We start from the raw sequence: 16,538 nt of genomic DNA on the forward strand, positions 1-16,538 counted from the left end.
AAAGTAATTTACACTGTCTTTAATAAAAACAGACCCTCTGTTTAGCCTTTTAATTGGTAATTAGCATGTTTGTTTTGAAAGCAATCAGTGTGATTGAGGCATTAACTAACTGCCAACTGTTAACAGGGGAAAGACTGAACAAATGACATGTTGTAATGACCTGTAACAAGGTCTACAGTGAAAACAGCTTAAGAACACTGCTGAATGGTCCCAAAAGAGAGTGTTTCACTTGTACCTGATTTTCTGTCACAGAAGACTTTGCTTTTGTGCAGCTGACCTTTGAAAAAGCTTTCATCCAACAGATTTAGTTATGCTTAGTTATGCAGCTGTTTGTGAATGAATTATTCTTTTGAACTAGTTCACCAAATCGGACTGAATTGTCTGTAACTCGAGTCAGCACTTAAGCACTGACTGATCCACAAGTTACTCAAAGATATTTTGGACATACTTGACAGTCACTGACACGAAATAAGCCAATATCAGTTTTTTGCCAACTCTTTTTAGCTGTAATTCAGTTAAACACTGAAGTGATATGTCACTAAAAGTAGGTAAAAAGCTATACAACTAAAGGCTCTAGCACCAAAAGAACTTAACTTGAAATTAACTGCAATCAGTGATTTTTTTTTTTTTCAGGAACACCAAACAAAAGAGTGCTACAGTAATAAATCCAAGATGTTCCAATAGCATGAATAAGGACTTCAGTGCTATGCTGAGAAAGTGATAAACAGAGTCTAGCAATGTTACATAAATGAGAAAAAAAAAAGAAAAGAAAAGCAGTACATGAAATAATATTAATATGAGAAAAGAAGTAAATTAAATAATATAATATAACTCCAAAACTTTTCACTTGGGAGGAAATAGTAACTGGGCAGTTATCAACAGTACTGGGCAGTAACACTAGTGTCCACCAGATCACATTTTTATTTGATTGTTTTTTTAGTTAAAGTGTAATTTAACGCGTTATAATTTTCAAAATAGTAATTAGAGTATAGTTAAAATTCTAGGTCTCTATACGTTACTGCAGTGTTACATTGCTGACAGAATACAGTGTTTTATAATCTAGAGATTGTAAAAAGGATGTAGCACATGCACTGTCAAGTCAAGTGCTAGTGGATTAGAGACCTGCTCCCGCAAGACCTGACGCAACAGAGTCCAGTGCGGGACAAGATGGACGAGTGCTGGTGTGGGTGGGTAGACAGTCATGTGTGTGCGGGATGTGGGAGGATAAAAGGATTCACGGGACTCCTGCAAAATAGAAATATCTAAAGCAAATAAATTGATATACATCTATTTCACAAAAGCAACATTAGCTAATATAAAATATAAACTATTAACAGGTGCAAGTGTATGCAGAGTTTTGATTTAGAATATAACACGTGTTTGCAGCGTTGAGCAGTGCTGAAATTTGCGTGCTTACGAATCCTCTCATTATAACACACGAATTGTAGACATTTTGAAAGATTCATTATGCATATATTTATTGTGTTATAACAGAGATTTATTGTGATGAACTGAGATGTCTTTTAGAGATTATAAATCCAGCACTTTTGCTGGCATTCTGGCATGCCAAACCATGCACGCAGCATCCGCTTGCTTTAGTTAAAAATAACAGTGTTCTGTGAATGCTGATGCTTTAATAAAGTAATCAGAACAGTAACTCGATTACTTTTAAAAGGAGTAATCAGTAATCAGTTATTTGTTTACATTTTTAAAGTAACTTGCCCAAAACTGGTTATCAATAAGCAGAAATATTGAGTTTTAGATAAAGTAGACCCAACCTAGACCCAAGAAGTGCTCCTCTTGGGTTGGACTGGCAGCACTGTGCCTCAAGTGTTTGGTGTTTGGAATTGTTTGTTCCTCTTTTTCGTCTCTGTTATGTGTTTTGTCGCCCTGAGCATTATCTTTTATTTTAATGTATCGCAGTAGTCATTAGACGGAATGGATTGGTTTTGGTTTTTGATGTTTTTGGGCATTTTTCTGGGCTGTTTAGAGTGCTCAGGAATCCCCACGCGTGGGAATTATCCAAGGACTGTGGCAAATTGTAGTACCGACATACAAGGAAACACAAGGTATGAAAATTTTGATTTGAATATCAAGGTGAGGAAGAGAAGGAAACACGGCAGAATAAGCCTCATAACGTTGGGGTTCAAGCATATCCCACTGCATAGCATAATTCTCGCGAATGTGCAATCCTTACAAAGTAAAATAAATGAATGGAGTTCAAGCGTATCCCACTACTTGTATAACTGTAACTACCTGGGAGTAGGCTACAGAGATGGTTTGGGGCACTAAAATAAATGAACTGCAAGCAAATGTGTGCTGTCTATGGGAGTAGGCTACAGAGAAGCTTGTATAACTGCACTAACAGAGACCTGGTTAAACTTTATTTTTTGTGAGAGAATTTCAGCAACTTTTTATTTCAGTGGTATACATTCATCCAAAGTCTGATGTTCAGAAGGCAACGGAGATAATCAGTCAAGCGGTGCATTGGTATCAGTTGTGTTCACTGGATGCTTCCCATTATATCATGGGTGAATTTAACAGTGTTCTTTGGAGGGAGTTTTAAATTTTCTGCCATATGTCGACTATCCTACACACCATCATAAAACACCTGATTTATGTTATGGGTCAATATCATATGCATATACAGTGTAAGAAATTATAGTCTGCCACAACCCAGCATCTGCTCCACAGTATGTTTGATCATGCTCATTTTTCAAAATGGCTTAATTATTATAGAGAAGAAGAAATTCAACAGTTATGTTGTTTGTAGACCATTTAGGATGATCACAAACTGAGCAAATAATGACCAGTTGTAGAATGGGACAGGTGTGGGACACTGAGAACAACCTCAGACAAAGGGGTGTCAGAACTTAATTAACATACAGACTACAGCTGTTACAACAGGAGCAACTTCATTTAAATGAAGGGTAGTAAACTGAAAATGTATAAAAGGTTTGAACTTAGGATGTTCTGGGTTCTTTCTGACTCAACCCAAGGTGCTACATGTACTTTGTCACCGCTATGCTGCAATAAACATCTTCATAAAGATCTTCATCATCTTTTTCTTACAACAGTCATGGCCAAAAGTTTTGGCAGTGATATAAATTATTTGTGTTTTGCAAAGTTTGCTGCTTAAGCTGTTGTGGTGTACATTCACATTGTTTCTAGATTATTATGTAGAGTGATCAGATGCATTTTAAATAATTGCTAAAAGCTTTATTGGCCAAAAAATGAACTTTCCATAAAAATAAATAAATAAAAAATAAAAAAATTCATTGTTTTTTGATCCTGACACAAAATGACCAGCTATCATTAACTGACTAATCATATCACTCATACCCCCACTGCACCCCACCCCCAGACGAGAACCAATAATGATTTTGTCTGAGCTATGAATAAAATATAAAAATGAAAGAATTCACATGTTCTCATTTTATTTGTATTATCCTATTGTTTTAGTGGTTAAATTAATTATTTAAGCCCCATATCCTCACGAGACACGAATGATTCTCAACTTCAGAGGACATGAGAAGACTCTCTTTTCATTATTTTCCCGCTTTAGCAAGTTATAATATTATAAATATTATAGTTAATAGTTATAGTTATTATAGTTAAATATTCCTTGTTTTCTTTATAAACCCGCTAATAAAAATGTGGTGGAATTAGTCATTTCTGGCTGAATTGGACAGACGATTTAAAGCGATGGTCATGAGTGTGGCTTGTGATGCAGTATTCAGTTTAAACATGTACAGTACACAAGCCTTAAGATTCACCCTTGGCTTGAGACAGCTGAAGTGGATCTTGTGAAATGTGTGATCGCTTCACCGATTATTCTTTGGAAACTGAAAGATGAAATGGCTACGGAAGGACAAATATCCAAACTTTTCCAGACTACTGCAGTTTGCACTCAAGCTGTCCATTGGTTCGGCTACATCAGAAAGTTTCTCAGTTATGAAGAAAATCTGGCTCCAATCTTCAGTGGCACAGAACAAATTCTCAGATCTTTCTTTACTGCACATAGAGAATGACTTGATTGAAAAAAAAAAAAGTTTTGTATTTTTAATGTCGACTATATGTTGAAATTTAGACCATATAAAAAAGTTTTCGTGGCAGTGAAGAATTCTTCAGGATGTCCTAGTGTGTCCAGCAAGCGCCAGGACCATCTCCTCCTGAGGAGTCAGCTACGGAATTGTGTCACCAGCAGTGCAGAGCTTGCTCAGGAATGGCAGCAGGTTGGTGTGAGAGAATCTGAAAGCACAGTAAGGCCAAGACTTTTGGACAATGGCCTGATGTCAAGAAGGGCAGCAAAGAAGCCACTTCTCTCCAAGAAATTCTGTGAAAATGTCCTGTGACGTGCCAACAGTGAAGAATCCTGAGACCATCCATGTGTGGGGTTGCTTTTCAACCAAGGGAGTGGGCTCTCTTGTAATTCTGCTCACAAACACTGCCATGAATAAAGAATGGTACCAAAACATCCTGCAAGAGTGACTTCCAACGATCCATGAGCAGTTTGGTGATGATCTGTGCATTTTTTTAGCATGATGGAGCACCATGTCACAAAGCAAGAGTGATAAAGAAGTGGCTTGAAGATCATTACATTGAAATTTTGCATCCGTGACCAGGCAACTCCCTGGATCTCAATTCCATAGAGAACCTGTGTTCAGTTCTCAAAAGGCGAGTGGACGAGCAGAAGCCCACAAATTGTGATCAACTCGGAGAACTAATAAGGCAAGAATAGATCGGCATCAGTCAGGATTTGGCCCAGAAGCTAATATCCAGCATGCCAGAGTGAATTGCAGAGGTTATGAAGAACATGGGTCAACCATGTAAATATTGACTCATTATATTTTTTGCCAATAAAAGCCTTTAAAACTTATAATATGCTTATCATTGTTTTTCAGTATACCATAGAAACATGTGGAAAAATAATCTACAAATACTGAAGCAACAAACTTTGCAAAACACAAAATTTATGACTGTAGATCCTTTCCTAGACATCCCATTGGTTGTGTGCAGTGCTTGAAGTGGGCCGGTATGCACTGGTACGCAGTACCGGCACTACCATATTTTAGTCTTTAGAGTACATGCACTTTTTTGTGCGTACCGTCAGCAACACATAACAGTCCGGGATCAGTGAGTGAGAAGAAAAACAGGGAACCACAATACAGCTGCACAGAAAGAAAATGGACAGAAAAAACCCCCGAAAAACAAAACCAACTAAAAAAGACTTGAACAAGAAAAGAAACAAACTAGTGAGCGGCGAAGACACAAAACACACTGGCAAAAAGCAGAGAAAGAAACAGCTTAAATATAGGAGAGAAATCAAGCAGTGAAAGAAAACAGGTGCGCTCTAACAAGCGATCATGCTGATTATGAAATGCTATCAGCTGTACACGAACGCACATGGAAAACAAAAACAAAGAAAAAAAGAAAACAAATGGAGATCAAACCTTAAGTGTTTTTCTTTTATGTTACAGTAGGCTATATAAAGCTAGACTGGCATGGTAATGAGCCATTGCATGGTTTGATTTGGTTCTATAGGCCTAAAAAAAACACCCACACACAATATCATCTTTAAATTTTATATTTTATCATTTTATTGTCAGATTCATCCCAAATGATGAAATCACCACTGAGATCATAGAAACACCTGCACTGATGACATATGAGTGTATGTAAACAAAATAAGTCCCAGCCCATCTAAAGCTCTATAAAAGCAGAACAAAGGGAGGATAGCTAGGAGGTTTTAACCATTTGCCTTGAGGTATATCACAACTTACATCTTCTGACTTTATGATGCTTTTTCATGGCTTATTATTGCTATCAAGATGAACTTAACAGAAAACAACAGTTTGAGCAGCACATCTAATTTGATTAATGAGAAGATTTTGCTGGTGCAGGTACTGGTGGGGATTTTTCTCTGTGTGAACGGACTGATGATTTTCACCTTTCTGAAGAAAGAGACCTTCAGGGAAACACGCTACATTCTGTTTGCTCAGACTCTTTTTGTTGACTCTGCTCTTATGCTGTTGACTGATTTAGCCCTCGTGGGGTTGTCTAAACAGTACCCCGTGCACATAATTCCTTGCTATTTCTTGTGCACACTTATGTCTTTGCTTGCCATTTGTTCACCCATAACTCTTGTAGCCATGTGTTTGGAGCGCTATGTAGCCATATGTATGCCTTTAAGACATGCAAGCATCTCCACCCCCAAAAACACCTTCATTGGGCTTCTTGTCATATGGAGTTTCAGTTTTGTCATTCCATTGTTTATTTTCATAGTCTGTTTTGTTTACATTCCTCCTGGTTTCTTGCACCTTTATGTTGTGTGTTCCATGGAGGTCATGTTACAGAAAAAATGGCTGGCAGACATGAGAGCGATGAGTTTACAGCTCTTATTCATCATAATGTGGTGTATTATTGTTTCCACCTACATCAAGATTATGTTGGCAGCCAGATCTGCCTCCTCTGCGAGGAAGAACTCCACAAATAAGAGTCTCAAAACTATAATTCTCCATGGTGTTCAGCTGCTTCTGTGTATGATGCAGCTTTTAATGCCTTATATAGAAATGCCTTTATGGAAAGTAAATGTCATTATATTTATGAATGTAAGGTACTCAAACTTCATATTGTTTTTGATCTTGCCTCGTTGTCTCAGTCCCTTAGTTTATGGATTACGAGACAAAAAGTTTTATAACGCTCTTAAATATTATGCCTTTTGTGGCATATTGGTTTGTAATAAGCACAAAATAAGTGATGATAAAACCTTTAGAGGTGTAGTAAGCATTTCCATACACAATTAAACCTCACTCAGTGGGTAGTGTATTGTTTTATTCAAATGAGCAGCACCATTGTTAAGCATTAATTTTTAACATTTATAATAACTTATTTATAAATATATTTTGGCTAACAGTGGGTATGCTACTGTATGTATCTATCTGTCTATTAAATATAACAAAGGTTGTGACAGTAATATAAAAGATGGAGATTGTTTTTATTAAGACAAAGTCAGTAGGATGTCATGTCACTTTATATAATAACCATATGTTGTAACAGTGTGTCGGGCTGTAGCTATAGGTGAAAAAAATTGGCATCAAATTTCTAATAAAAAAGAGGCAATGATAGTTTCATTATGATATAATTGCCATGCATTGTTTTATTAATCAAGATAGTTTTTGGACAGGCCTTTTTCTATTGATAAATTATCATCACACAGATAGTCAAATGCAAATAATTGGAAAAAGTCAAGTTCTCCTTACCAAGTTTTATCAATGTTTTCAATGTTTTGTCATGTAAAAGTTCTTTATAAACCAAAAATGACAGCTCTCTACTCTTCACAATGTACTGCAGTATATGTAACACTACTCTATGAAATGATTTTAGATTTGATCTTATATATATATATATATATATATATATATATATATATATATATATATAGATATATATATATATATATATATATATATATATATATACTGTAATACCTGCAAAGTTTAGATTCAACCCTAATTAAACACCTGCTCCAGCTAATCAAGTCTGTCAGTCTTATTTGAAAACTGCACAGTATGTGTGTTGGAGCAGGGTTGGAACTAAAGCTGTGGCCCTCCAGGAACTGAGTTTGACACCCCTGACTTAGAAGGTAGGTAGTGACCTCTCGTGGTGAGTAAGAGATACTGCAGGAGCAGATACGATACAGTGCTGCTGTCAGGGGTGTAGCAGCCACAGGGGACATTTTAGAAAAAGTTATTCTCTCCCACGCAGTTTGTATGACCCACCGCTGATAATTCCGCCCGTGTTCTCTGATTTGTTTTTGTTTAGATCTGAGTTAACTAACATTCAGCTGATCACAAGGTGAATCATCTCTTAGGAGCATCTGTCATGAGTAGGGTTGGGTATCGAAAACTGTGTAGATGCCCCGTTAGGTCAAATAATAAGGTAGAAATTCATCATGTCATTGTGACATAACACATACTTACACTGTTTGAAAAAGGACGTAATCGTCCTCTGCATTTTACCCCCAAACCGCCCAAACAGCAAAGTGAAATCGTGAAAGCAACCCAGATGCCCCTCTCTAAGTCAGAGGTGTCAAACTCAGTTCCTGGAGGGCCACAGCTCTGCAGAGATTAGTTCCAACCCTGCTCCAACACACATACTGTGCAGTTTTCAAATAAGCCTGGCTGGGGAAGGTCAAACTAGCTACTCTAGAGACCTCTGAAGAGGTAGTGAGACTTTGAGTACCGCTATGTTTCTACATTTCAGGCTGTTACTGAGAGAAGTGCTTGGCGGAGACTGCTGCACCCTGAAGCCCTGTAGGTGGCAGGGTTGGCAGAACGATCTCCTGAGGGCACTGAGGAGAGACAGGCACCATATAATGATGTATAGACTGCTTTTCCCTAGAGGGGCCTGCCCTCCAAAGTCCTGAGCCATGGCATCAGGACTCTCTTTAGCTGAAGTTTCCTATTGAAAACGACGGTCCTCAGACTCGCGTCATCTCCTAGGAAGACTAGACTGATAGAACCAGAGCCTGCTCGGGGCAGGACCCAATGAGACAGGGCGGGCTTCCGATCCCAGTGAGCGGCTGCTGGATCTTGTGGGTGAGGAAGAAGATAGGGAGTCTCCCGTCTCCATTCCTCCACCAGATCCATCTGCGATCCCCACGAGAGCGGGTGCCGCTCCGCCTCAACAAAAGCGCTGATGAGAAATGCTGGTGAAAGCTTTCTCCTCAAAGAGAGCCTTCCGAGAGCGAAGCAGACGTAGTGACAACACTCACAATGCGGACAGTTCCCTCAAGAGCTGACTCTGCATGATTTGCTCCCAAGCGAACTACACACAAACTGTGTCCCCACCCAAAACTTTTATTTTTTTTTGTAGCACATGCAGGAAGGAACACACAGCCTGAAATGCTGCCTGCTCTTGCCCAAATGCTTATTTTTGACTGAAGCTTTGACATAATGGCGCTTATAATGTGGGCAAACAACACTAAATAAGACTCACAACAAGTAGTGACACACACACAGAGCACTTGCTTAATAACAGAAGCTGCGGCTGTATCCACTGCAAGTGTTTTTAAGCATCCTGGTCACTACGTCATCCTGCCCATGACGTCTCACCCATCCATTGGACTGATTACACACGTGATTCAGAGCGTAGTCACACTGAAGGCGTTCCCAAAGCATTTCGATGCAGCTCGAGTTCCTGAAGGGGAACTATATTGCTCATTTAACAACAAAAAATGTATTGAAGTAATCTGAGACCACAGCTGATTACCACAACTGACACTTGCGGTTAAATGATGGAAATATAATATAGAGATTTTACTAATTGAGTTATTGGTCGGCTTCATTACCTAACTGGAGTAAAGTTGGGCAAAAGAGGGTTTAAGTATGAGTCAAATAATCAATTATTTGGCTTTGCTTCACCAAAATTCAAACAGAAATGTACTAATAGTTTGTCATTCAGTGGAATTAGAAGCAAATTTGGTATGCTGGCATTTTGTCACACGACTATTCTTAAGAAAGGAAAAAATCTGAAAAGTGAAAATTTGATTTACAATCGAATTATTAACAATAATGACATAACAGATCATTATTTAATATATTTTCAATCTAGAAATGTCTACTAATAAACTTATTAAACATTACCTAACAGATCATTATATCATGTAAATTAAAATGCTTACAAATGTTATTAAACCTTCAGTTCATATGGACATGCACTTCTTGAAAATCTACCAATGATGTAATTTTATTGATTTTTATTGTAAATTGCACACTATCTACAAGTGATTTTAAAGGGTTCATATGACGCGATTTAAATTTTTCCTTTCTCTTTGGAGTGTTACAAACTCTTGGTGCATAAAGAAGATCTGTAAAATTTCAAAGACTAAAGTCTCAAATCCAAAGAGATATTCTTTATAAAAGTTAAGACTCTGCCACACCCCCCAAAACGACTCGTTCTAACACACCCCCACATCTCTACATCACTATGTGGGAAGATTTGCATAATGCCGCCCAGATGTTCACGCAAAGAAAGAAGGCTGAATCGGCTTTCACCAATGGTGAATCACCATGCCCAGGGTCGTCACATGTGGTTTCTGCAAGACCAAGGTACACGCCTTCGTAGAATCCGCCGGCTGTGCCGTTCTCAAGCCCGCCTCTGCTCACTCAATCTGGGCTCCGCTCACTCTAGGTCGCAACTCACTCTAGCCCTCTGGCCTCCGCTCACTCAAGGCTGTTTCGTTGAGAAAGCGAAAATATTTTGTTTGGCCTCCCAAAAGAGAACATGACTAGAAATCATGTTTATATCACGTTTATAATGGGGTTTTTGTTTATGTCTTGTTGCTCCGGCCGAACAGGTCATCACAATATGTTAAGGGGCGTAACATTTCCGTCACATGCTTGGGTTATTCAGCCAATCACAATGCACTGGGTAGCTGGCCAATCAGAGCACACCTCGCTTTTCAGACAGATGAGCCTTGTAAAAATGGACATGTTTCAGAAGGTGGGGAATAGGGGAGAAACAATAATGTACAGTATGTGGAAAATAATGTGTTTTTTTAACCTTAAACTGCATAAACACATTTCATTACACCAAATTCACAAAATAATGTTCTTTTTAGCAGCATCATATGACCCCTTTAATAGATGTTATACAATGATTAAAAGCTTTTGTTAATGCACTTTTTTTTTGGTTTATAAACACTTTTGCTGCTATTGAGGTGTGATACAGGTTTAGCGACAGGTTTGGTGATATTGGTAGGTTCAAGGGTTGGTTAAGGAATCAACAGTTAAAGGTGCTTTATATAGGATTGACACCGAGTGGTTGAACTAGGTATTGCAGTCCAACTTGAAAATATTGGAGAGAGTTTTTTTTTTCAGGCGCCTCCTCCTCAGACTTGGCACACGCAGATTGCCAGATTGATGACACCAACAGGAACGAGCGCACTTGACAATGAATGAAATGAAATACGCTGTGTCTTCCGCCAACTGGCAACCCGGGTGCCGAAATACAATTGGGTAAACTGGCAGTGGGCGGGTTTCACAAACCGAAACAAAGGCCGACATTCCAGCCCGGAACACACATTTTCAAAGGAGAATAACTGACTGTAGCATTGTTTTTCAGATAAACAAGTATGTTAACTTAGCATGTTTATTAAATATCTGCAAACACAGTATGGTATTTTTATGCTTTAGTAGAGTCTAAATCTTACATACAGCACCTTTAAGAGTTTTTCTTAAGGCAATAAAAACATGGTTTGCACCCAATTTACAATGTGTGTTATGTCTTTAGTAAGCATTTAGCTAAACCTAACTAACTACCCTTTACACAAACGTTACAGCAGCTAATAGTCCAGTGACCATTAAATGATTAATAAACGTTTATAAACATTTACAAATCATGAATTGTTTCAACTTTAGATTGGGTTCTGTAAAAACATTAACAAATGGTTAATATTCAGTATGTGAAGATGTGTAAATAGTAGAAATCTACATAACCAACAAAGACCAAATATGTGACCTTTATAGACTGGTTATGAGTTAATGAATAATATGTTAAAGGGGTCATACACTCTAAAAAATGCTGGGTTGTTTCAACCCAACTTTGGGTCAAATATGGACTAACCCAACCATTGGGTTAAATTTTGACATTCTATTTTTAACCCAAAAGTTGGGTTAGTCCAAATTTGACCCAAAGTTGGGTTGAAATAACCCAGCATTTTTTAGAGTGTATGACATTGCTAAAAAGGACATTATTTTGTGTATTTGGTGTAATGCATGTGTTTTATGTGGTTTAAGGTTCAAAAAAATGGCAGCCACAAAGATTTGAAAATTCATTTCAATTCCTGTATGTTATCACAGCTTGTTAAAATGTACCTTGAAAAAAAACTGCAGAAAATTGTTGATAATTTTCCATCAGCCACCACTGTTTATACTTAACGTTTGTCAGTGTGACTTCATTGTGATTTCAGTGATTTCATTGAGACTCAATCCAGTCTAGGAGAAACAATTGCAATATTGAGATAAATTTTCTTAAAAAATAATTGAGGAAGTTAAATATTCTAGGTACTATGTTTTAATATGAATTAACTATTTTAAAAATGAACATTTTGTGAAGTGATTTATCATGAAACATCAGGAAAAAAGACAAAGCAGACAGTATTAAGCTCTTCACTGATCTGATGCGCTCCATTGAAAGATGTCAGTCTGAGCTGCTGGAGATGATGGAGCAGAAGCAGAAATCAGCAGAGAAGCAGGCTGAACTGATGATTAAAGAGCGGAGCAGGAGATCACTGAGCTAAAGAGGAGAGACACTGAGCTGGAGCAGCTCTCACACACTGAGGATCACCTGCACCTCCTACAGGTCAGTGTACTTCTGTCAGCTAACATCACAGCACAACACTCCACATGCTGAGGGATTTCTGCTTTTTCCTGCTGTAGATTTACCCATCGCTGATCAGACCTCCATGCACCAGCACTGAGATCATTATTAGTGACACTCAGCTGAGTGTGGAGACTCTGAGGAAAGGTCTGGTTCAACTGGAGGAGACTCTAGACGAGAAACTCAGCAAGTCTGGTAAGAAAAGCCCTATAGTGCAGCCTCCGAAGCACACAAAGAACTGCTCTGATTGCCTAAATTGGCCAGAGTGGTCAATATACACTCTAAGGGCACAGACCAGGCATAAGCATTGGCAAGGAGTCCAGGAGAGCCAAGAAAGTTATTACCTGTGCCTTGAATGGAGTGGAAAGCACCTTAGGTACATGCCTTGGCTTGAGTATGACTTTACAGTCTTTGGGGCCAAAATCAAGGCAGGAAATGTTCACTGATAGCTCTTGCAATTCTTCCACAAAGATGTTGATTTCCACTTTATCCGTTTTCCTGAAGATACTCCGGGACAACATGTCCAACCCCTGGTTCATTTTGTGCGGCATGTGCACTGCCCTCAGAGAGCAGATGTTGCGATGTGCCCCCACAGTAGGAGGCATCTCATTAACTTGTACAGCTTGTGAGACCTGAGACCTCCCTGGTTTATGTAGGCCACCACTATCATGTTGTCTGAACAGACCAGGATGTGGTTCCCATTTCACACCTGGTAAGAACGATCTCAGTACCAGAAAAGCTGCCATCATTTCCAGGCTTTTGATGTGTCAATGCCATTCCTGGCCCGACCAGGAACTGAACCTGGGCTGCCATCACACATATTGACACAGCTGTAGTCCATCCTGAGACTGAGCCATCTCAGGTTTGACGGAACGCAGGCCTTATGCCAAAATAGGAGAGGCTGCACGTGCAGAAAGCCCAGAGACACTACTGAGGGAGGCCACATCACTTTGGCCTAGCAGCCTCTGGAAAGTCTTGATAAGAACCAAGACCCTGAGTTTGAATGATGCTGCCAGCTTCTGAATTTTCAGAGAGCGTTCTAGCAAAAACCAGGCCCACATTTGGGGCGAATCAATGGCTGCCCCAGGATGAGATTCACTTGCTGGGAGACAGTTAGCTCTTGGACAAACTGATCCTGAACCCCAAGCATTCCAAATGGCTGAGGAGCAGGGATATGTGGATATGAAAATAAGCATCTTTCAGATCAAACGAGAAAAGCCAATCCCCCGGGCAAACTTGTGAGAGAATTTGCTTCATTGTTAACATTCTGGCCATGGCCATCTCATTTAGGCATCGTTCGAAGTCTCAAGTCCAGTCTGGGCCTTGCTGCAGGCTGCTGGGACCTTTTTGTACAGTGCCCATCGCTAGTAAACACTCTACTTCAAACTGAAGCATGTGAGCTTGGCTGCCCTGGACCGACCAACCCTGGACTGGACCTTGCCCCCAAAGCGAGTAACCTTGTTAGATCATCTCCAGGACCTGTAAACTGGACACCCTTGAGTGCTTCTCAAACCTGGATTCGGGTGGATAGGGACGGGAGCACCACAATCAGAGAAGAAGTGCTCTTTTTGTGGGGGTGTTTGCTTTTTATTTGTTGGTTTTCTATAATTGCAGTGAAATGACTGGGTGCACGCACATTTGGTGGGGCAAACTCTACAGCTTTGGTGAGAATGCGAATAAGTTTGGTTTTGCTTCATTGTTAACATTCTGGCCATGGCCATCTCATTTAGGCATGGTTCGAAGTCTCAAGTCCAGTCTTCATGTCGGAAGCTGTGGAGAAATGGGGGGGCGGTGGGAGATGTGAGCTGGCATGAGCTGAGTTGGCATGTGCTCACTCAAACATTGTGGTGCACAAATGTGATTCAATGAGGCTACAGTATTTCTGAGAAACTGAGTTTCCCCCGAAGTGTCAGCAATTGACATATCGAAAGGGAACAGAATATTGTGAGTAGATACAAACAAATCAGCTGCAGAATATCAAAACAGTTTGCTAAATGATTTGCTAGTGTGGATAACTTTTGTCCTTTCAGATATAAATTTAAAGAAACCATAGAAATACACGACGATTTGACCACAGTCATATACATTCATCACTGTCAGTGTGGATGAGTAAGAGTCAGGTTCTCAATTCATATGCAGTGTTTATTAGAATAAAAGGCAAGGCGGTAAAAAAAAAAAAAACGCAGTAATCAAACGGGTAGAGATTGGCAACTACTGTAGGTATCAAAGCAGTAATCAATCCAGAGAGGGCAGAGACAGCAAACAGTCCACTGAAGAACAGTCAGAGGTTGGCAACAGGAAGGCAATATGAATCTAATCCAATGCACAAACAGTGGTTAAAAGCAGACAAACAGGTCAAAACTTGGTAGACAATTCAACAGAATGAAAAATGCTCAGAATTGTTGCAGTAGCAAATGAGCAGAATATGTATAAATAGTCCAATGATAAGTGATGAACAACTGGTACCACTAACAAGTCCAGGCAGAGCATGCTGGGAAATGAAGTCCAAGAACCAAGCAGCTCAATATTTGGGTGAAAGTTATCTAATGAGGGTGCTGGCGAGAAGTCTCAGTGGGTGTAACAGTCAGAAATTTATAGGCAGCAATAAGAAAAACCAGCAGAGATACAAACTTCCATCAGAGAACAGGAACTGAACACACAATGTTCTTGTATTATATTAAAACTTCTGTAATAATGTAATATAGTTATTTGTTTCCACAGTGCTGGAGAGGATACAGCAACATGCAGGTACAATTATTATGTACTTATTCACATTGTCACAAATAAGAAGTTTATTTATTAAAGTCTAGACAATACATTATTTTCAATATTAAACAAATATAATTTGTTGTATTGTGAAGTTTTTTTATATATATATATATATATTATCTCTGTCTTTTTGTGGATGTGACTCTGGATCCTGATACAGCTTATCCAAATCTCATCCTGTCTGATGATGAAAAGCAAGTGACAAGTAAAGACATAAAACATAAACTCCCAAACAACCCAGAGAGGTCTGATTATTGTTCCTGTGTCCTGGCAAAAGAGGGATTCAGCTCAGGGAGGTTTTATTTTGAGATGCAGGTAAAAGGAAAGACTGATTGGGATTTAGGAGTGGCCAGAGAATCCATTAACAGGAAGGGAATCATCACTTCAATCCCTGAAGCTGGATACTGGATTGTAGTTCTGAGGAATGGGAATCAGTATCTGGCTGGTGAGTCTTCCCCTGTCCCTCTGTCTTTGAGAGTGAAGCCTCAGGTCGTGTTTTCTTCCCCCTCGTGTGTGTTTGTGGATTACAGGAGGGTCTGGTCTCCTTTTATGATGTGGAGTCCAGATTTCATATTTATGCTTTCACTAGTCAGTCTTTCTCTGAGAATCTCTTTCCATTCTTTAGCCCTTGTAAGAATGAAAGAGGTAAAATTGCAGCACCACTGATCATCTCACGTCAGATACAATTAATGAATTTACACCAAGAAAATTAACATGAAAATAGGCTTTTATTGCCATGAATACTTGCCAAATGAGGAGATGTCACTTTTATTTTTTCAGTGGTTTTCCAGCTTTTAATAATAATAATAATAATACAGTGTACAATTTTTCATTGTTTTTCTGAAGGTTCTTTCCGCTTCTGTAGCTGTGAAAGTGAAATTACATGTAAAATCTGAATAAAGTCCGGTATTAATTTCTCTAACTGGAGATGAAGGGACCATCTCATACAGTAAACACAAAGAAGGACATTTTATAAACAATAAACTGCACATTTAATATGAAAAATGAAGCTGTGAGGTATCGATGCAGAGTCCATTCAACGGGTTATATTAAATGTCTTCAGGTCCTGTGTTATGTTTAATATATATATATATATATATATATATATATATATATGTATGTTATATATATATATATATATATATATATATATATATATATATATATATATATATATATATATATATATATATAATTAAACATGACACAGGACCTTAAGACAGCACAACCCGTTGAATGGACTGTGCATCGATACCTCACAGCTTTATTTTCATAATTCTAGACTTACTAAGTTCCAGGAGTTTATCCAGAACATATTGGGAAGAACATTAAGGATATTCTTTCACAGCTCAAGTGTTCACAACACAGCAGTTAAAACAGACAGC

At 38.7% G+C, this 16,538-nt stretch overlaps 1 protein-coding gene and 1 pseudogene across 1 annotated transcript; both read left to right on the forward strand.

Moving 5' to 3' along the window:
- Positions 1 to 4,989: 4,989 nt before the first annotated feature.
- LOC109082386 (odorant receptor 131-2-like) lies at positions 4,990 to 6,953 on the forward strand. The gene has a single exon (XM_042755467.1). It carries the CDS (start codon positions 5,832 to 5,834, stop codon positions 6,804 to 6,806), a length of 975 nt encoding a protein of 324 aa, XP_042611401.1. The 5' UTR covers positions 4,990 to 5,831; the 3' UTR covers positions 6,807 to 6,953.
- A 1,596-nt stretch (positions 6,954 to 8,549) lies between these two features.
- LOC122144509 lies at positions 8,550 to 16,013 on the forward strand (annotated as a pseudogene).
- Positions 16,014 to 16,538: the final 525 nt, after the last annotated feature.

This window comes from Cyprinus carpio, unplaced genomic scaffold, assembly GCF_018340385.1.
Source record: "Cyprinus carpio isolate SPL01 unplaced genomic scaffold, ASM1834038v1 S000006701, whole genome shotgun sequence".
Classification (NCBI taxonomy): Eukaryota; Metazoa; Chordata; class Actinopteri; order Cypriniformes; family Cyprinidae; genus Cyprinus; species Cyprinus carpio.